Genomic DNA, 22,610 nt, shown 5'->3' on the forward strand with positions numbered 1-22,610 from the left:
TCGGGGTCCTGAAAGAGGAGGAGGCCCTGCTCTTGGCCGGAGGCTGTGGTGTGTGGCAGGACCACATGGAAGAGAGTGAGAGGGCTGTACAGAAGAGAGGGCGTGGCCTGAATGAGAGTGAGTGAGGGGCAGGAAAATGCAAGGATGGATGGGAGTGGAGGAGGTCAGTGAAAGATGAAAGGGAGGAAATAGAGGAGGAGGGTCAGTGAGCTGTACTGGGGGGGGGGGGGGGCAGGAAGGGAGATGGCTACGAAGGCAGAGGTCAGGAGTTCAGTACATTATGAATGCATTTCTTCCCTGGACAGTAAGCTATGGAGAAATTCTCAGGTTGCAAGTGATCTCGTCTCTAGTCACCTATATCAACCTGACTGTAATAAATAGCTTGATATAAAAAGGATAGATTTTGAAGAGTAATAATAAATCAAATAAACACATGTTTGTGTGATATTGTGACTTATATAGAAGAAGGAATCTTGAATAGGGAGCCATTTTGTTGGTAGATTGTCTCAGTCCTGGAAGCTGAGAATAGTGAAAAAACATGCAAAAGACGTTTTATATACAATCGGTTTCCCAAATATGAGGTATGTTGTTCATACGCATACCATTCAATGTCATATCATCTCTCTTATCTCCATTTAATGCCTATATCAGGGCTTCCCAAACCTGTCCTAGGGATACCATTCAGATTTTTTCTGGATGTCTACAATGACTATGCATGAGATACATGTACATTCATTGGCAACCCAGGGATGATTTTCAAAGCAACTTTCACACATAAAGACCTGTTTTATGTGTCAGTGGGGCTCTGAATATCAATCAAGGGGCCAGTGCATGTAAAAGTGCATGCATGAGTGGTGTCCTGGGTACCTCTTTGTGCACTGAAAAGAGACATTATGAGTAGCAGCGCTGGAGCATAGTTGTGGCTTACATGCATACAAGTGACTTCAAAAGGCCCTACATGTGCCAAAGCTGGAAGATACGCACAGCAGTCAGGCCAGCGTGCGCTGCGCGGATTCTAAAAAGCACCCGTGGATGCTCTTATCTCTTTTTTTTTCTTGAAAAAGGGGCGGAGTGTGGGCGTGGTCAGGGTGGGGCACGGGTGTTCCAGGATTTATGATTTAAACCAGTGCGTAAATACGTGCACAAGTGAGCGCTGGGGTCCCCTACTGCGTGACTTTACTTCTGCTATGGATGGCGTGTGTATAAGTCCTAAAAAAAACCCCACTAGGCTAGTGAGCAGGGTTTCAAGGATCGGGGCTAACAGGGTAAAAGGCTAATTAAACAGGGGGGGTTAGGAAGTCCTATCCTTCATCTGGGTGAACTGGGAACTAACTGCGGAAACTGGTAATTGTGTTGACATGCGTGTCTCCTAAACTTCCCCCACTTACGTGGTAGAGCCGGCATTTGCACGCATGTGCATGAGTCCATACACACGTATGTTCTAAAGTGCCCATGTCTCTGGGCACAGGCCAGCATATGCACGTACGTGTGCACCCGTGTGCCGGTATCGGTTATCCTCATATTTTTTTATTTTAAAAAGTATGAACCCGGATTTCAAACCTATCTGTGGTACAGCATTTGCAGGCATAAGGGAATGCAGAGAGAATAATGCTAGTATTTTATAAACTGTGTGGCGAGAGTTGCACAGTTTATAAAGTGCAGTATATTTTCTGCTCTAAAAGTACATGTGTATGCTTCAGTACACACTAATATTTCCAATGCAAGAAAATGCTTACTTTCTCTTCCTATTTTTATAAACCTACACACAAAATAATCATGGCACTGTTTGACTAAGCACCCAGAATTAAACTTGGAGGCAGGTATTATATAAAGTATGCACATTTAGGGGGTGATTTTCACAAGGATTTACATGCTTAAAACTGGGTTTTACATGCATAAATGTACTTTAAGGAGGTAATTTTAAAAGGAGTTACATGTGTAAATGTACTATACTGTCGTAGCAATTTTAAAAAGCCATTTACGCATATTAAAGTGCATTTACACGTGAATATTCTATGGGGAATTCAATGGCATATATTGTAACAATTTTAAAAAACCCACTTACATGAGTAAACTGCATTTACATGTTCAATATCTTTGTGAGCGACATTGCGGACGGGATAGAAGGCAAGGTTTGTCTTTTCGCGGATGACACTAAGATCTACAACAGAGTGGACACGCCGGAAGGAGTGGAGAGAATGAGACAGGATCTAAGGAAACTGGAAGAGTGGTCGAAGATATGGCAGCTGAGATTCAATGCCAAGAAGTGCAAAGTCATGCATATGGGGAGTGGAAACCCGAATGAACTGTATTCGATGGGGGGGGGAAAGGCTGATGTGCACGGAGCAGGAGAGGGACCTTGGGGTGATAGTGTCTAATGATATGAAGTCTGCGAAACAATGCGACAAGGCTATAGCAAAAGCCAGAAGAATGCTGGGCTGCATAGAGAGAGGAATATCGAGTAAGAAAAGGGAAGTGATTATTCCCTTGTACAGGTCCTTGGTGAGGCCTCACCTGGAGTACTGTGCTCAGTTCTGGAGACCGTATCTACAAAAAGACAAAGACAAGATGGAAGCGGTACAGAGAAGGGCGACCAGGAAGGTGGAGGATCTTCATTGGATGACGTACGAGGAGAGATTGAAGAATCTAAATATGTACACCCTGGAGGAAAGGAGGAGCAGAGGCGATATGATACAGACTTTCAGATACTTGAAAGGTTTTAATGATCCAAAGACAACGACAAACCTTTTCTGTAGGAAAAAAATCAGCAGAACCAGGGGTCACGATTTGAAGCTCCAGGGAGGAAGATTCAGAACCAATGTTAGGAAGTATTTCTTCACGGAGAGGGTGGTGGATGCCTGGAATGCCCTTCCGGAGGATGTGGTGAAGACCAGAACTGTGAAGGACTTCAAAGGGGCGTGGGATAAACACTGTGGATCCATAAAGTCAAGAGGCCGCCAATGAAGAGTGGGTGACTCACCAGAATGATGGCTACTGCCTGGAGACAATACCCTTATTCAATAAACATACACATGCTTACTGTGACTCCAACATCGTTCTAGCTTCAACAGCAAGAGGAAATGTGGAATAAAGGATCTGCACTCACAAAGGGGGGAGTAGCTGGCTTGTTACGGCGGTTACTACCCCAAACCAAATAAGCCTGTTACTTCTATTTCTATGCATATACAGCATAGTTCTCTGCTTCAACGACAGGGGAGAAGAAAAAACTGATACTTCACGCATATCCAGCATAGCTCCCTGCTTCAACGGCAGGGGAGAAGAAAAAAGGGTTCACACTCACAAAGCGGGGAGTAGCTGGCTTCTTACGGCGGTTACTACCCCAAACCAAATGTGCCTGATACTTCACTTTCGATGCATATCCAGCATGGCTCTCTGCTTCAACAGCATGGGAGAAGAATAAACTGATACCTCAAGCATATCCAGCATAGCTCCCTGCTTCAACGGCAGGGGAGAAGATAAACAACCAATAAGGGCTGTATAACATAGTCTGAGTAGAACAAATAAGCATGGGTGTAGCTTGCTTATTGCGGCGGTTACTACCCCTACTACCCCTAACTTATCAGCTAGATATTCACTTGGATGCAGCTCCATCACTGCTTTCTACATTAATGGTGGGGGTGGAAAGGAAATAGAACCAAGAGCTAAGAGAAACAGATAAGTATGAGAGAAAAAAGTGTGTGAAGCTTGCTGGGCAGACTGGATGGGCCATTTGGTCTTCTTCTGCCGTCATTTCTATGTTTCTATAAAACTCAATGTTAAGCATGTATATGCTTTTTAAAATTACCTTCTAAGTGTATGTGAGCTTTTGAAAATTGCTACAATTAGTGCTATTGAATTGTCAGTAGGTTTTACTTGCATAAGTGCACTTTAAGCATGTGAATGGGTGTTTGAAAATTGCTACAATATATGCTGTTTTTACCCATGGAAATCCTTTTGAAAATGACCCCATTGTGTTCTGAAGATATTTGCACGCATACTTGGAATCACCAGTTTGCAGATACCTCCATCAGTTTACCCAGCCCGCCTCCATTTCATCTAGACCCTCTAACACTTCACCCTGAATCCCCTCCACTTCACCTAAGCCTCCCACCCAGAAACTCGACACAGCAGACAAGTCCGATTTCACTCGTGTAAATCAATTAGCAGTTGTAGAAATGTACAAACAAGTTTGGGAATGTATACGTGTATATCTGTTTAAAAATAGCAACCATTGCACATACTTCTAGACCACCCTTTTATTCCTTGGTAAAATGTCTGTACAAAAAAACAGAAAATATGCATCTGGTATTGCCATTTATAAAATAGCATATACGTGCGTACCTGCTGTTTTCATGGCAGCAGCTGTAACTCCGTACAAGGTAGTTTGTGCATGTACTCAGCCAGTTACCCAAGGATTCTTAAAGCAAAGTTACGTGCGTGAGTTTGCTTTGAGATTTGTTGATAAAGTCTGCGTGTACAGGGTATACTGGAAAGCTGAATGGCTGTGGGGGGGAGGGTCACCCAGACAAGTTTGGGAAGCCCTGGCTGATGATTCTCAGCTCATGACGTGACACGACTTCCTGCCAAACTTTGGGTGCTTTGAATGCAGAGCAGAAACTGGAAATTCGGTTACTCTGGAAGTTTTCTTTACCGCGCGGGATTTCACAGTCATATTTTTAGTTCTGCATCAGTTTTCAGCGAAGATGACGGTTAGAAAAAATAGCAGTGGTAGTTTATTTTAAAAGTTGAAAATTGGCATAATCAGAAAATGAAGTAACTGTGCATGACAGTAGTAGCGCCTCCCCAGACATCTGTCACATGAACACAGGGAGGCCGATTGTCAAGGCTGCGGGGTAAAACAAAGTTTTGCCTGTGGAAACGGGGTCTTTGAAAATTGCCCACCCCGTGTACAGTTAAAATTACGGACATCGTGCCACTAGGTGTGTAATTTTATTCACGGTGAAAACAGTCATTCCTGGGGGTGGAGTTGGGGACCGTTCTTTTAAATTTTCAAATGTATGCACGCAACTTTAACTTTCGTTGTAAAAAATGTGTGGTTAAAAAGTACCTGCAGACTTTGCCAGCTTTTGAAAATTACACCTCCTGAATGGGCTTCTAATGTACAGCAGTGCTTTGAAAGCAGTAACGGATCTTTCATCTCTTAAAACAACCCAGGGCGAACCAGGACCACCAGGAGAAGAAGGCGCTCAGGGGAGAGATGGGGCAAAGGTAAGCACCTCTTACGGCTTAAATGTCCTGTGCTGCTCTGTGGCAGTGGTGAGAGATGGTCGGTAATTAACGTTCTGCATGACGAGGCTGTTTAGCCTCCCATTTACACGAAACTGTTTGAGGCAGTCAAGTGACCTTCACAAGAGGGAGGCTTGGTAAGTATTGCACTTAACCACACTCCCTAAGGACCACTAGGGTAGTATCATGAAGCCCTATCAGAACAGGTAATAGCGGAAGCATTGAAAAGGTGAGCCCAGCAGCAGGAAAGTGGATCTTAGCACAGCCCCTGGGAGGGGATGTAATAGTAACGTCTGGGACACCATGAATGCAACAGATGTTTTAGCACACAGCCTTCTGGCCAGTCGGGGCCGTGCTACCAGATGCACTGTATGGGAAATTCCATTTTTAAAACTCTTAAGTTAGAATTGACATTTAGTTGGCTTATACAAAATTAGAGGGCCTAGCGCAGAAAGTAGGTCTGACCTCAAAATATTGTTTCAGCGATAGCAGTCACTAGATTCCAGACCGCTGGACATATTTTGTTTCTTACAAGAGCAGGGTCTGCTTTTCCTCATCTCTTTAATAAAGGCAAATCAAACTGGATTATGCTGAAGAGCTGCAATAATCAGTGGTATGGGGAGACTGAACAGTGTTTGCCCAGTTTATTAAGAACATTTAATTTACTGAGTGAGAGGGAAAACCGTTACCCCTTACAATGAAAATGAGACTGCTAGGGGGCCTCTGGGATTTTAACCCTCCGGTCACCAGTACGGCTTCAAGTGATTGAAGGGACCCTGCCGGTAGTTTATCTGTTCTGGGAGGTTTTTTTTTTGTTTTTTGTTTTTTTTTTTAAGTGCAAGCCAACAATTTTTAATCACGTGAGATGATTCTAGTTTGGTTGTTCATAGCTCCACTTTCCATTGGTCGTCTTGTTTCTAACATTAATGGAGCTTATGCACACATCAAACAGATTACTTCTCTATCTCCTAACAGTGGAACACTGATGGTTTAAGGTGACTACTTAGAGATGTGCAAACCTCTGCAAAACAGATTTGCCGAACATGTCCGCAGGCCTGTAAACCACTTCAAAAGTTCATCAGACCTTTTTTGAAGAAATCCAAAGCAGATTGGAAACATTTGCCTTGGGTTTTTAAAAAAAATCAGAGCAGACTTACATTGCGAATGTGCTTCCAACAAATCAGATTTTTCACAAACACTTTAGATTTTTGGAATTTCCTGCAAACTTTTCCCAAATCTGCTAGTAAAATTTACAAACCGATTTTTTCCCCAGAAAATCTGGAGAGAATCTAAAAATTCCATCAAACTCAAACAAGGCCAAAATCCTCCCAGTTTGAGTTTGACTTTGAATTGTTCTCATACAGCATCTCTAGCCACTTCCTCCCGGGACAAACCAACAGGCGACTTCAGCTCCCAGCACCCTCCTCCTGTCCTCCAGTTCTTGTCATGTTTTCATGAAAGGTTATAGACTACTGGCAGATGCCATGCATAGGTAAAATAACAAGATCTAAGAATGAGAAAAGAAGGGAGGCCCTGTAGGAATACAAAACATTGCTCAGTAGTGGACAAAAGCAGCAGAACAAAATAAAAATTAATGAAAACACTGCAGTGCTACTTTAATAATAATTTTGAACTTACAGCATGATAAAGTGCTTTATATCCAAGGAAAGCTACAATGTATTTTTAATTTTTAACAATCGCAATATTTATTTATTTTTATTTATTTGTAGACTTTTATATATCCCGTTGTTTGGTACTAGCCTTCACAACGGTTTACAGGATAACAATAAAACATTGTTTTCAGAGATGGGCTAAGTCACAACAAAAAACCCTCTCCAAATCCATATTGATCCAGATGTTATGGACACTCATAATTCATTGGCTTTCCACCTTAACAGAACTGCAGTGAAATCTATCAGTCTGTATCTGTGAGGTCGATGTTGAAAGAAAGCTTAGGTCCCTAAATTAGGTGCCTATTTTCAGCTGAATTTTGGAGCCACTGAGGGTAACTTTCAAGCATCTCTGCACGGAGGCATATGCACGCATATATGGCCACGCGGAAATCTACGATAGTATTTTATAACCTGCATGTATCAGATACACATATCTCAACCCACGTGTATGTAGGCTTATGCACCAATGCATGCAATGAATTGAAAGTGAATATTTCAGTGCATTAAACCTGCGTATTTTTCCTACCTATTTAAAAAATATATGAACATAAGAAATTGCCATGCTGGGTCAGACCAAGGGTCCATTAAGCCCAGCTTGATGTTTCAAACAGATGACAAACCAGGCCACAAGAACCTGGCAAGTTCCCAAAAACTGTCTATCCCATGCTACTGATGCCAGTAATAGCAGTGGCTATTCCCTAAGTCAACTTGATTAATAGCCATTAATGGACTTCTCCTCCAAGAACTTATCCAAACCTTTTTTGAACCCAGCTACACTAACTGCACTAACCACATCCTCTGGCAAAAAATTCCAGAGCTTTATTGTGCGTTGAGTGAAAAAGAATTTTCTCCGAAAATAAAGTAGGACATCGTCATGTAAACCTAATTTATACGCATAGGTCAATATATTTTAAAACGTGCGCGCAATTGAAATGACCAGTTTACCAATTACTTCACCAGTTCATCCAATCCTCTATGTCACTGAGACTCTCCTGGTTCTTCAGCCTGAACTCCCTCCAGTTAACCCGGACTTCCCGCCCAACCAATAATAAACACGGTTATTATCACTTACATAAGATAATTAGCAGGTATAAAATTATGCCAGTATGTTGCCAAATGTATGTACGTATATTTTTTTTTTTAAATAGCAATTTACACAGGTAACTTTTGGTCACACCCAGGAATGCTCCTGCATGCCTTTTATTTTGTGTGTTTCTATGTGAGTACAGGCTATTACGTGTGAATGTGTTCATTTTTGCTCAAGCAATGCTTTGAAAATTCACTCCACAATTTTCAGCTGAAAATTCACAACTGAAATCTAAGGGGCCAATTTTCAAAGGATTTAGGCTCCTAACTTTTGTAGTTAGGATCCAAAATTGGCCCTTTTGAAAACTTATTAGGACTGAATATGTAAATTTAGGCTGCTTGTTTCACTACAAGCCTAAATTTAGGGACCTAAAAAGTAGGTGACTACAAGGAGTGGAATTAGAGTGGAGAAACAAAGTTAGGAGCTTAGCCCTGATTTTCAGAATTAGGCACCTAACTTGGGAGCTTAAATCTGAGCAAATGAATATCAGGCCTACATTTAGGTCCCTAAATTTATGAACATTTTCAGCTGAAAACTTGAGCTTCTCAGTTCAGCTGAAAATAGGCACTTAACTTAGGTACCTAACGTAGGGTCCTAAATTTAGGAACTCAGCTGGTCACCTAAGTTTCAAACCTCTAAATTTAGGTGAATTTTCCGCTGAAAACTTACACGGTCATTCTTTAAACTGCGATGTGCCATTCTTGCATGCGTTAGGGCCTTATCACATCGCGGCGGTACAATTTAAATCAGGGAACGGGGAGTCATTTAGGTGGGGTTATGGCCCTGCAGCGTTGCGGGCGATAATGTTTTCCGCATTTTCGCCGGCAGTACTGCAGGAAATAACAACACCCTTTCCTGTGGCGCTATGGGGCGAAAATGTGCAGCCCAGCCACAACCACAGCGGGTGAAAACGCACCACCGCGATGCAGCCAGCTACATACTTTCACACCCCGTCCCTTGTTTTCCCAGGGTTAGTCTGCTAAGTTCAGTTGAAAATAAGGGTCTAACTTAGTTGCTTAAATTTGGAGCTCAGGGTTTTTTTTATATATCAGCCTCTAGGCCTCTAAGATTTCTCTGTCTTTTTGTCTTTCTCTTAACTGGAGCACGATCGATCAGCTGCCAGCTCATGATCCCCGACAATAGTTCTCAAAAGTTGGATTGGACCCCATCTCTAATTGCTGGTAGTTCATATTGTAGTTGGTTCGGTTTAAGCACATTGAGGTGAAAGTGCCTCACCAGGAATCAGTCCCAAAACCAAGAGCCAGGGTGTCTCGCTCTCACACTGTCAAACTCTGACCACTGGATCAAATCTTTTCCCGTAGTTAAAAAAATAAATAAATAAATAAATAAAAAATTTAATTTAAAAAAGACCTGCTCAATTTGTTTTGTCTGTGCTTTAGGGCGATTCTGGGGACCGAGGCCCTCCTGGAGAAGATGGCGAGAAAGGAGAGACGGGAATACCAGGAATTGCAGGTTCTCTTGGCGAGCCTGGCAGACTAGGCATGCCCGTAAGTAAAGAACTTTGCAAATTCTAAAGTAAGCATTAGCATGGAATGTGTCTTTCTGAAAACAACAGCTCGCTCCTGGGAAACAGGCTGTTGTGTTCAGTGTGTGGAAACCCTGTCTGTATACAGTTAGATTTCACAAGAGCTAGAGGAGCAACGGATAGGGCCTCCTCTTCCAGCACTCAAGTTATACCATAAAAATGTAATTAATTATACATACTCAGAAATTAAAATATTCCGATTCAACTTTGTTTCTCGTTTTAAGACGTCGCGGTAACGAAAAACAAAGAATAAATAAATAGGAGAGCCCCTAATTGCAGTGTTGCACTACTTTGTTGATTGAATGGAAAATGTGTTGTGAGCCAACAGCAGGTCCTTGGATCCAATTAGCTCAGCTCTTTGTGTATGATAATTTCATTTGGTTTAAACTAATTGTTGTATTACTGGTGACTTGTTCTACAGGCTGTTTTGATGTGGTTTTGTGGTGGTCCTATTAATGTTGTTTTTGTGTACTATGATAATGTATTCATCGTATTAATTATTTGCTTTAGTTTAATGATTGATTCATCTGTACACTGCCTCGGGCAGTTGTAAAGAAAGTTGTTAATTAAATATTTGTGAATCTCATGGAATTTTGGAAGCATTAATCCCAAACCACTGCCCGTCATTTAAAGGCCCACTAAATCTGAATCGGGACCCTATCATACAGGTCGATACAGTAAAGTGTGCTCCGTCGGAGCCTGCTCTGGACGCGTGTTTTTCCTTACCCCTTACCCCTTATTCAGTAAGGGGAGGAAAACATGCGGCCCACCCGCGGCACCTAATAGCGCCCTCAACATGCAAATGCATGTTGATGGCCCTATTAGGTATGCGCGCGTGATTCAGTAAGTAAAATGTGCAGCCAAGCCGCACATTTTACTCTAAGAAATTAGCGCCGACCCAAAGGTCGGCGCTAATTTCTTCTGGCGCCAGGAAAGTGCACAGAAAAGCAGTAAAAACTGCTTTTCTGTGCACCCTCCGACTTAATATCATAGCGATATTAAGTCGGAGGTCCCCAAAGGTAAAAAAAGTAAAAAAAAAAAAAAAATTTGAATTCGGCCCGTGGCTGTCGGGCCGAAAACCGGACGCTCAATTTTGCCGGCGTCCGGTTTCCGAGCCCGTGGCTGTCAGCGGGCTCGAGAACCGACGCCGGCAAAATTGAGCGTCGGCTGTCAAACCCACTGACAGCCGCCGCTCCAGGCCAAAAGGAGGCGCTAGGGACGCGCTAGTGTCCCTAGCGCCTCCTTTTCCTCGTTTGCACCGCGTCGCCTCATTTAAATACTGAATCGCCCGCACCGGCGAAGGGCCGGTGCGCGCGCCGGGAGAGCGGGCGTTCGTCCACTCTCCTGCGGTCTTACAGTATCGACCTGTTAGCTGCTTGTTTCAGAAGTACATGGTACTTCTTCTGGCAGTGTTACAGCTTTGGGGTTGATGGTCAGTAACTGCTGAGTGGCGACTCAGCCAGCTAAATTTAGGTGAGTTTTAAACCACAACCTAGCTGGCCAGGTTGTGGCTGAAGATTCCCCTAAATCCAGGTGGCTAAAACACAGCTGGCTGGATGTGAGCTAGCAATCCCTGCGTGCAGGGTTAGCTGATTAGTGCTGAAATTTCAGAGCTAGCTGGCTCCCCCCTCGATCCAGCCACGCTTGCAGGAACGCTCAATAAATCTAGCTGGTACATTTTCAGAACCTCTGATCTAGCTCCCTGACTCCTGCACTAGGTGGCCAGAGTGTATTTGAAAATCTGCCTCTGCAATTAAATCCCCTGTGGAAAGTGCTTCTCTTGAATTTACAGAAGTACGGGTAGGGCCTCCAGTTGCTGTGGTTTCATAGCTGTGACGCACACTGCAGAATTGCCCTTTTCCTGCAAACACGCAGGAAACTGTCAGCAGCCCAGTCTACCACCTGAGGCCAAGCTGACTCCCGGTGTCAGTAGCTTGCTGTGGCTTCCATTCAGCTGCCTTCTCCTCCCTTGGTGCTTCTTGTCTTCTACCATTGCTCCAGTCTGGAGCTGGCACTGCTACTGCCAAAGCTGATTAGGCTGCCGCAAGCATTGTCCAGGCCACCTCCTCCTCTCTGTCTTCGTCCCACTGCTGCCACCACTCAGAGCAATTGGCCCCTCCTCCTTTCTTCCACCAACGCTGCAAGACTCCAAGTGAACAGAGCCAGCTGATACCAGGAGCAGGAGGAAGAGACGGGAAAAAGTTAGGTGGAAAGGTGAGAGGTGCCACTTGAGGGTCAAAAGACAAGAGATGGAGAGAAACCTGGGTAAATGAGAGAGGAGGGAAGGGATAGAAAGCTGGGAGAAGAAGGAGAGAAATTGGGTAATAATGAAGGGGGAGATAGCAAACAAGACCGAGCCAAAAAGAGAGAAGAGAGAGCACACATAGGACAAAGAAGGGCTATCAAAATGATAAGGGGAATGGAACAGCTCCCCTATGAGGAAAGACTAAAGAACATAAGAAATTGCCATGCTGGGTCAGACTAAGGGTCCATCAAGCCCAGCATCCTGTTTCCAACAGAGGCCAAACCAGGCCACAAGAACCTGGCAAGCACCCAAACACTAAGAAGATCCCATGCTACTGATGCAATTAATAGCAGTGGCTATTCCCTAAGTAAACTTGATTAATAGCCGTTAATGGACTTCTCCAAGAACTTATCCAAACCTTTTTTAAACCCAGCTACAGTAACTGCACTAACCTCATCCTCTGGCAACAAATTCCAGAGCTTTATTGTGCGTTGAGTGAAAAAGAATTTTCTCCGATTAGTCGTAAATGTGCTACTTGCTAACTTCATGGAATGCCCCCTAGTCCTTCTATTATTTTAAAGTGTAAATAACCGAGGTCACATCTACTCGTTCAAGACCTCTCATGATCTTAAAGACCTCTATCATATCACCCCTCAGCCATCTCTTCTCCAAGCTGAACAGCCCTAACCTCTTCAGCCTTTCCTCATAGGGGAGCTGTTCCATCCCCCTTTATCATTTTGGTTGCCCTTCTCTGTACCTTCTCCACCGCAACTATATCTTTTTTGAGATGCAGCGACCAGAATTGTACACAGTATTCAAGGTGCGGTCTCACCATGGAGCGATATAGAGGCATTATGACATTTTCCGTTTTATTAACCATTCCCTTCCTAATAATTCCTAACATTCTGTTTGCTTTTTTGACTGCTGCAGCACACTGAGCCAACAATTTTAAAGTATTATTCACTATGATGCCTAGATATTTTTCCTGGGTGGTAGCTCCTAATATGGAACCTAACATCGTGTAACTACAGCAAGGGTTATTTTTCCCTATATGCAACACCTTGCACTTGTCCACATTAAATTTCATCTGCCATTTGGATGCCCAATCTTCCAATATTGCAAGGTGCTCCTGTAATGTATCACAGTCCGCTTGTGGTTTAACTACTCTGAATAATTTTGTATCATCTGCAAATTTGATAACCTCACTCAATCGTATTCCTTTCCAGAACATTTATATGTATATATTGAAAAGCACCAGTCCAAGTACAGATCCAAGTACAGAGGCACTCCACTGTTTACCCTTTTCCACTGAGAAAATTGACCATTTAATCCTACTCTCTGTTTCCTGTCTTTTAACCAGTTTGTAATCCATGAAAGGACATCGCCTCCTATCCCATGACTTTTTAGTTTTCGTAGAAGCCTCTCATGTGGGACTTTGTCAAACGCCTTCTGAAAATCCAAATACACTACATCTACCGGTTCACCTTTATCCACATGTTTATTAATCCCTTCAAAAAAATGAAGCAAATTTGTAAGGCAAGACAAATCCGTGTTGACTGTGTTCCATTAAATCATGTCTTTCTATATGCTCTACAATTTTGATCTTGAGAATAGTTTCCACTATTTTTCCAGGCACTGAAGTCAGGCTCACTGGTCTTTAGTTACCCGGATCGCCTCTGGAGCCTTTTTTAAATATTAGGGTTATATTGGCCACCCTCCAATCTTCAGGTACAATGGATGATTTTAATAATAGGTTACAAATTTTAACTAATAGATCAGAAATTTCATTTTTGAGTTCCTTTAGTACCCTAGGATGCATACCATCCGGTCCAGGTGATTTGCTACTCTTTAGTTTGTCAATCTGGCCTACTACATCTTCCAGGTTCACAGTGATTTCGTTCAGTTCGTCTGACTTATCACCCCTGAAAACCATCTCCGGAACTGGTATCTCCCCACCATCCTCATTAGTAAACACGGAAGCAAAGAATTCATTTAGTCTTTCTGCAATGGCCTTATCTTCCCTAAGAGCTCCTTTAACCCCTCGGTCATCTAATGATCCAACCGACTCCCTCAGAGGTTTCTTGCTTCGGATATATTTAAAAAAGTTTTTATTATGAGTTTTTGCCTCTATGGCCAACTTCATTTCAAATTTTCTCTTCGCCTGTCCTATCAATGTTTTACACTTAACTTGACAATGCTTATGTTTTATCCTATTTTCTTCAGATGGATCCTTCATCCAATTTTTGAAGGATGTTTTTTTGGCTAAAATAGCCTCTTTTACCTCACTTTTTTTTTTAATTTTATTTTTATTGCAGTTTAAAAATATTACAAGAAAATCTCTTGCAAATGAAATATGGTTTTCTTTTAAGCCATACAAATTTAGGACTTACAATCCACTATAGAGAAAAATAAAAAAAAAAGGAAAATTATTTCACAAGAAACCCAACATGTTACATAGGTAATAGGGGAGAAGCAAGGAAGAAAACAGAGCGCTTTTACAGGTAATAATATAAATGAATCATTGAACATTTAACACTCGTCTCTCTATTTACTTGACCGGTTCTTTATAGGAGTCTATCAACATTCTTAGCTGATCGGGTTCTTGAAATATGTATTTGGCATTCCTATAACTCACTAGACATCTACATGAATAACGTAAAATAAATTGTCCTCCTTCAGCCAAGACTTCAGGTCGTAATACAAGGAATTTCTTCCTCCTAATTTGTGTAGCTCTAGTGAGGTCTGGGAACACCCAGATCTTCTGCCCATAGAAAAGCGATGAACGGGATCTGAAGAAAACTTTTAGTATATTATCTCTGTCCGATTGAAATGTAAATGATACCAAAAGTGATCCTCTATTCGTTATTTCCAATTCTTGCGAATTTTGTAAAAATTCAGTCAAATTCAAGCCATTATCTTTTATAGTTGTTCCTCCTTTTATTTCTTCCTGCTGAAACCTCTCTTGCTGAATCTGGTTTCCTTTATTCCCCAATGGTAAATAATAAGCTTTACTTATAATTGGCATGCAAGAATCTGGCATTTTAAGAATCTGACTAACAATTTTTAAACAATTCAGCCGGTGCCATCTGTGGTATTATAGGGAAATTTAGGATCACCTCACCTTTTAACCATGACGGTAATCGTTTTGCCTTATTTCCACCTTTCTTAATGTGTGGAATACATATGGACTGCGCCTCTAGGATTGTATTTTTAAACAATGTCCAAGCCTGTTGAACACTTTTAACCTTTGCAGCTGCACCTTTCAGTTTTTTTCTAAATATTTTCCTCATTTTATCAAAGTTTCCCTTTTGAAAGTTTAGTGTTAGAGCTGCAGATTTACTTATTGCCCCCTTCCAGTTATTAGTTTAAATTTAATCATGTTATGATCACTATTGCCAAGTGGCCCCACCACCGTTACCTCTCTCACCAAATCCTGTGTTCCACTAAGAATTAAATCTAAAATAGCTCCCTCTCTTGTTGGTTCCTGAACCAATTGCTCCATGAAGCAATCATTTATTACATCCAGGGACTTTTTGTCTCTAGCGAGTCCTGATCTTACATTTACTCAGTCAATATTGGGGTAATTGAAATCTCCCATTATTATTGCACTGCCAAATTGGTTTGCTTCCCTGATTTCTCTTAGCATTTCGTCATCTGTCTGACCATTTTGTCCAGGTGGACGGTAGTATACTCCTATCACTATACTCTTACCCAACACACATGGGATTTCTACCCATATAGATTCTACTGAGCATTTAGTCTCTTGTATGATCTTTATCCTGTTTTACTCTAGACCCTCCCGGACATAAAGTGCCACACCCCCACCAAGTTGATCCTCCCTATCATTGCGATATAATTTGTACTCTGATATAGCACTGTCCCATTAGTTATCCTCCTTCCACCAAGTCTCTGTGATGCCAATTATGTCAATCTCATCATTTGCTACTATACACTCTAACTCTCCCATCTTACTTCTTAGACTTCTGGCATTGGCATACAGACATTTCAAAGTGTGTTTCTTGTATGTTTTAACAACCTGCTTTTCAGTTGTTTGGGATAATTCGGAAATCATTAGCTTTGGTGATTTTTTACATATAGGCAATATGGACTATGTTTGCTTTTAATGGAACCTCTCTGTTGGGATGCCCTAACTCTCCTGTTTCATTAGTATCCTTCAAGGATACATTTCTCCGAACCATGCACTGCTGAGTGACTGTCGGCTTTCCCCCTTGTTCTAGTTTAAAAGCTGCTCTATCTCCTTTTTTGAAAGTTAGTGCCAGCAGCTTGGTTCCACTCTGGTTAAGGTGGAGCCCATCCTTTCAGAAAAGTCTCCCCTTTCCCCAAAGATTTCCCCAGTTTCTTACAAAGCTGAATCCCTCTTCCCTGCACCATCGTCTCATCCACGCATTGGAGCTCTGCCTGCCTCTGGGGGACCTGCATGTGGAATAGGAAGCATTTCAGAGAATGCCACCCTGGAAGTTCTGGATTTCAGCTTCCTACCTAAAATCCTAAATTTGGCTTCCAGAACCTCTCTCCCACATTTTCTATGTCGTTGGTGCCCACATGTACCACGACAGCCGGCTCCTTCCCAGCACTGTCTATAATCCTATCTAGGTGATGCGTGAGGTCTGCCACCTTCGCACCAGGCAGGCAAGTTACCAGGCGGTCCTCATGTCCACCAGCTACCCTGCTATCTACATTTCTAATAATCGAATCACCAACTATGATGGCCAGCCTAACCCTTCCCTCCATCATGTTGGTGATTGGCCGGCAGATAGAGGTTAGGACTTTTCAGCTTGGAGAAGAGATAGCTGAGGGAGGATATGATAGAGGTGTTTAAAATCATGAGAGGTCTAGAACGGGTAGATGTGAATCGATTATTTACTCGTTCGGATAATAGAAAGACTAGGGGGCACTCCATGAAGTTAGCATGTGGCACATTTAAAACTAATCGGAGAAAGTTCTTTTTCACTCAACGCACAATAAAGCTCTGGAATTTGTTGCCAGAGGATGTGGTTAGTGCAGTTAGTATAGCTGTGTTTACAAAAGGATTGGATAAGTTCTTGAAGGAGAAGTCCATTACCTGCTATTAATTAAGTTGACTTAGAAAATAGCCACTGCTATTACTAGCAACGGTAACATGGAATAGACTTAGTTTTTGGGTACTTGCCAGGTTCTTATGGCCTGGATTGGCCACTGTTGGAAACAGGATGCTGGGCTTGATGGTCCCTTGGTCTAACCCAGCATGGCATGTTCTTATGTTCTTAAAGAAAGAGGCTGGAGAGGAAGAAGGGGAAAAGGCAATAGAGCAAGATATTAAAAATACTGCAAGACAAAGGAGGAAAAACATACTCTGAGGAAGCGGAAGCAGGTGAGAAAAGGCAGGAAGGAGAGACAGGTCGGGGTAATGAAAGAGAGATGGAGAACAAGAGAAAAAGAAATGAAAAGTAAATAAAAACAGTGGTAAAAAAAAAAATTTATCCAGGCACATAAAAATTGGAGAACTGTTTTTTATTTTTTTCATGAGAAGTATTTTTATGCATCTAAGGATTGTAAGCAATAGGCAGATGTATGCAGCGGTGACGTGGAAGTGCTGTAGAATCTGCAGCCGGAGATGGAGCGGCTCGCCTTCACGTGGCCATACCCTCAGCTTCGGTATAGGGCGTTCCTGCTCCATTCCTCGTGTCCACCCTTTGGGCGTGCAGGAGGGACACAGTAAAATGAGCAATCTCCCCGGTCCCGGGAGAGGAAGACTGGATGCCTTACAGCAGCCTCGCAACTTAGTGGCATTTGCATCTGGGAATGAGAGGCCAGACCACAGGAAGAGTCAGCAGCGAGCGAGCTCTGCGTTTTCCTGCACGTGCGCTTCAGTGAGTCGGAGCTGGGACTCGGGAGACCAAAACCGAAGTCTGCCGTTCAGATTTGTTTCCATTCTGCTGACCATGGCTGCAGATCCTTTCCTGAACCCAGCATCATCTCCTTCACCGTGTTTAAACTAATACTTCAGAGATGAGAGGGACGCGTGCAGAGAATTAATCATTAAAACGTAGCTGAGCAAAACTTAACTAGATGCTTCCAATTCCCCCCTTCCCCCCCCCCCCCCCCCCCCCAGACACACACAGCCCTAGGGGTATAGCAGGAAGATGTAATGCTCTGCATCTTATTTAAGGGACAGCAACAACTTCTGTAAGCCAGGGAAGTCCTAAACTCATGCCGGCCCTTTATCCACTCCCCCCCCCCCTTCTGTACTTATTAGAGAGCAGCGCCTGGAGGTTGGGGCCCCAGCAAGCACTGAGAGAGAGAGAAGCACAGCCATTCTTGAAAGATAGCAATCCTTGCAGACTGTTCGTGTTTCTGCACACACAAAAACAATTTGTACCTGCTTCTTTTTCAGAGTTTTCTTTTTGGTTTCTTCTCCCTTTTAGTCTTTAATATTGAGGATCCCGACCCCCCCCCCCCCCCGCCAAAGATGGCGCACCCGGAAGGAGCTGCATCGGAGGTGCACGGGCAGAGAAGAGGAGTATTCCCCTCCCGTACATCCTCATGTAATATTAGAGATGTGCTTCGTTTAACGCTTTCGGGTCAGGCTTAGGATCGGGCGTTCTGTGGAAATTTTCGTTTTCCCTCTGGTCATTTTTTTTTTTTTTTTGGCAATTTTCGATGAAGTGCTTTAGTGCGCACTAATGGGCCTTACTGCGCACTAACAACCAGTTAGTGCGCACTATCTCAGCATTAGTGTGTAGTACACCGACAGAGACTGTGCGCACTAGCTAGATATTAATGCACATTAAGGCCCGTTTGGGTGCACTAACAGGTTAGTTAGTGTGTCCTAATAGAACTTACAGCGCACTAAGTATGTAGTAGTGCGCGGTAACTAATGTTAGTGCGCACTATAAAACTGCAACTTGAAAATTAAAAAGCATCAATTCAGAGAAGTTCGTTAGCTAGAAAAACAGTGCGCACTAATTGGTATTACTGCGCACCAAGTGACATGCAGTGCACACTAACTCCGTTAGTGTGCACTAACACGAAATACGAATTTTGCTGAAATTTCGGCAAAATACTCTTCGTTTTTCGGGGCTACCGAACAACAATGAATTAGACAATTTCGTAGAGATTGTCTAATTCGCGAAAAATGAATGCACATCCCCATACAATATCGGGCACAAGAGCTACCCGAGGGCAGAGTTGCCCCACCCCCAGCAGAATTGACTGGACAATTCTGTACCGGGAATGGGGAAAAAGGTGGGGGAGGGGGGAGGGGAAACGCTGCCTCCTCTGGCACCGACTAGGGGCAGGATGTCGCGGTCCTTTAAAAAAAAAATGCAGGCAGCCGTGCTGAAGGTTCAAAGTGTCTGCCAGCCACTGGTCTGAGGTAACAGAAAGCAGCCAGGCCAGACAAATACCAGCCAGCTGGTAATCTTACTGGAGGGGACACCTCTTCTAAGGTGCACGCTCGGTGCCGCTCACTGGCCACTCTCCCCTCCATGTACCCACACCCGACTGTTCCAACAGACAGGGAATCTTAGGCCAGCCCCACACCTCTTGGTTTTTTTTTTTTTTTATAACCTTAAGGATGCTTCAACTGATGTTTGCTGCTTAAAATACTAAAAAAAAAAATAGACAGTAAAAAGCAATAGTTTGAAACTCTGCCCAGCACAGCTAACAAGCTGCACTGGAGCTGGGCCACTGTTAATCATAATTATACCCAGTCCTGTTTGCTGACTCAGCCCATCTGGGAGGCTGCCTGCCAGAGACAGGAAAAGGGTAGACCATGGCTGAAAACCTGGCTGGACGTTAGCTGTGTTTGACACAACGCAGCTCTTCACTAGGGAGACAGCAAAACACCCTTCTACCCAGCAGGCCCTCCTTTGTGTTTATTTAAATGAAAGCTGAGGGGGCCCCTCGGAATCGTTACAGCCACTGACGTGACTACCAGGAAGCACATGTGGAAGAGAGCCGCAGGAGAGACCCAACCAGTGGGGCTATAATATTTATTATAACCCTGCTACGTAGACAGAGCACAGACTTTGAACCTCCGTAAGCCAGTTCCACGCAGAAACATCTTTCTGTGCCTGGCTACCATGATGAACAGGATGTCAGCTGATTCCTTACCGTGGCCAGAAGCAAAGGAAACAGGATGCCATGGTCCACCCTGGTCGGCTGTTGGCTGCTGCTGCTGTCGCCCTCGTGCTGCTGTACTGCGTGCTCCTTTATACCTACCCATTATTATAGTCCTTTGTTGCCTGTGTGCGCCAGACCAGAGTTCTTATTTTATCTTCACAGTTAGCGGTGGGAACCCTACGATCCACGAGCCGATGCAGAAAAGGCGGGAGAGAAGTCTCTGCGAGGATACGGGGGAGCACCGTCTCTTGCTTGGGAGGGCACCATCCTTGCGTTAGCAGGCTAACAAGCTACATGACTGAAGGCAGGATCTCTTTGCGGGTGGTAGTTGGAGCTTCCATGCTGAATGTTTTCGAAGCTGCTGAGTAGAATTTCTTTTCTTCTTCTGTGGGGAAGTCACTTTGTTCCTGAGGTCATCCGAACTGTTTCTGCCTGCTGGCGCAGAGAGGGAAAGGAGGCCGGCAGTCCTTCACCTGACTGGCTAGGCCTCACTGCTAATGCTAAGCTGATGCTTCTGTCCCACCCTGCTCTGTGCTAAACCCTGTAGGGTCGAGGACATTCGCCTCGGCGCACTGTGGGGCTGACTGGTTCTTGCATGGACGTTGGAACAGGGGCGGGCGACAGGGGCCATCCATCCATCCACCAAAATCTGGTCCTTCCTACGGAATCACTGCGGGAGATCCAGGGCCACGTTGGGCAAGCAGAAACTGCTTAGTGGCAGGAGGAGAGGGGGGAGGAAAGCGATGGGTAATTTCTGCAGATCAGGGACCCGACACTTACTCTGAATCGCGCGGGACTCTGTACTGCTGCGAGGTTCAAGGCTGCAGTGTAACCAAGCAACAGAGGAGGAAGAGGAGGAGGATGCAGCCTGAGGCACCGCTGCTCGCTCCCTCCCTCCTGATCAGTGTAGGGTGAGGGAGAAAGAAAGAGGCAGCCAGAGGGCTTGGGGCTCGGGAAGGGAGAGAGGAAAAGGTGGGTGGACCAGAGAAGAGAAGGATGGGGCAGGGGGCACAAAGGGAGAAGGGGGGAGAAAGAGAGAGTGAGAGAAGGAATCATGGAGGCCAGAGGGAGTGGGTGGAGCTTGGTTGGCTTAGGCCCTTCCCCACCAGAAACTCATTTCACTGCCCCCTGGGTTCGTGTGTCACAATCCGTCTACTGGTATGGAACTAGTCCTCCACCTTCCTGAGGGGAAAAAAAGTCTTTTTCTGATTGAAAAAGCTACTTAAAACCGAAAGACAGAACACCTGCCTTTCCTTAACTTCAAGAATACGCCTTCTCTTTCTAGCATCTCACGCCTCCCTTCCTCCAAGTGACCCTGTTTGGCCTTTTCAGAGGAAAGGCTGCTGTTCCCCCAAATGGCAGGCTGGCTCTCACTGGCCCGCGTGACGCAGCCTTTCTGTCAATTTGTAGATAAACCACCCAGCCAGACCACGGCGGCTGCGAAGTTAAGAATAATTACAGCGTCGCTTTAAATTCCTGTTGTCGGCCGAGGCAGGATTTCTCCTTGCCTTTTCCCTTAAATGCAGCGAGTCAACCACAGGGAGGGAGAACTGAGTTTAAGGGATTAAACCTAAATTGAGGACTCCATTTACATCCTTGTCTTTTGAGTACATGATCTGTCCATGGGTTAGGAAGAGCTGGAATGAGCTGAAACCGGATAATTCAGTTACTACAGGAGCAGTCCAAGACTGCGGTTTCCCGTGACTCAGTGCAGCTTTCCCCCAGCATGTAAACTTAGAGAGTTTTTTATTGAATATAGTTTTAGGGTAGTGCTGCTCACCTGCCGTTTAATCAAAAATTTGCCGCCTCTTGTGGATCTTTCTTTTGAACTGTTTGCCTTGACTCCTACATTTGACGCTCTCCCTTAGGGATTACTAAGCTTAGCATTTCCAGAGCCGTTTGGAAAGGACAAGTATTCCAGCTGGTAGAGCTATTTAAAAGAATAGTGAGATCCTTTTCACAGATCCTGTTGTCCATAGGGAAGGTAATTTCCAAAGGCATTTTCCTTGAGCAAAACATTGTTTTAGACACAGTACTGGCCTTTTACAGTATCACCTCTCCTTCGGGTGGAGGCGTTCCCGGGAGCAGGGTTGGAGAAGGGTTTGGACTAGCTCGCATACTCTGGGATTTGCAAAAGTATGTGTGTAAAATTTTAAGGGCAATTTTGGTGCACATTTTAGCGGGTGTAATTGCGGGAGAGTAGTTGTGGTGGGTTGATTTTCTAAGCGGACTTATGTGCTAAGTTCACTTTGAAAATTGCTGTAACTTAGATACATTTTTGCCAGTTTTCTTATGCAGGCTGCAGGTGTGCAACCAAAACGCGTTCTTTTTTTTTTTTGGTTTGTTTTTTTATTCATGTCTTGTTTTTTTTCTCCGAGGACAAGTAGGATGGTAGTCCTCACACATGGGGTGACATCATCAGATGGAACCCGGATGCGGAAAACCTATGTCAAAGTTTCCAGACCTTTGACTAGGTACACTGAGCATGCCCAGAATGCCCTATACCATGCGTCCACGTGGGGTCCCTCTTCAGTTTCTTCTTTTCCGTGGAGCTGTAAGCCTCGCGGGCTAATTGAGCTCACTTTGGCTGTTTCTGGCCTAGTGGAAAACTTCTTTTTTCATTGTAGTTTTTCGCAGTTTTCGGTATCGTTCCATCTCTGGGTCCTTCTCAGTGCCTCCTCGTAGTAT

At 44.0% G+C, this 22,610-nt stretch overlaps 1 protein-coding gene across 2 annotated transcripts in view; it reads left to right on the forward strand.

Annotated features, from left to right (window-relative positions):
* Positions 1-22,610, forward strand: part of COL24A1 (collagen type XXIV alpha 1 chain) — a 554,101-nt gene that overhangs the window by 406,612 nt on the left and 124,879 nt on the right. For both annotated transcript variants that reach the window (XM_029618163.1, XM_029618164.1), the window contains exons 36-37: positions 5,176-5,229; positions 9,408-9,515. In XM_029618163.1, coding sequence (XP_029474023.1) covers positions 5,176-5,229; positions 9,408-9,515 — 162 coding nt within the window. The remainder of the gene's footprint in view (positions 1-5,175; positions 5,230-9,407; positions 9,516-22,610) is intronic.

This window comes from Rhinatrema bivittatum, chromosome 10, assembly GCF_901001135.1.
Source record: "Rhinatrema bivittatum chromosome 10, aRhiBiv1.1, whole genome shotgun sequence".
NCBI classification, from domain to species: Eukaryota; Metazoa; Chordata; class Amphibia; order Gymnophiona; family Rhinatrematidae; genus Rhinatrema; species Rhinatrema bivittatum.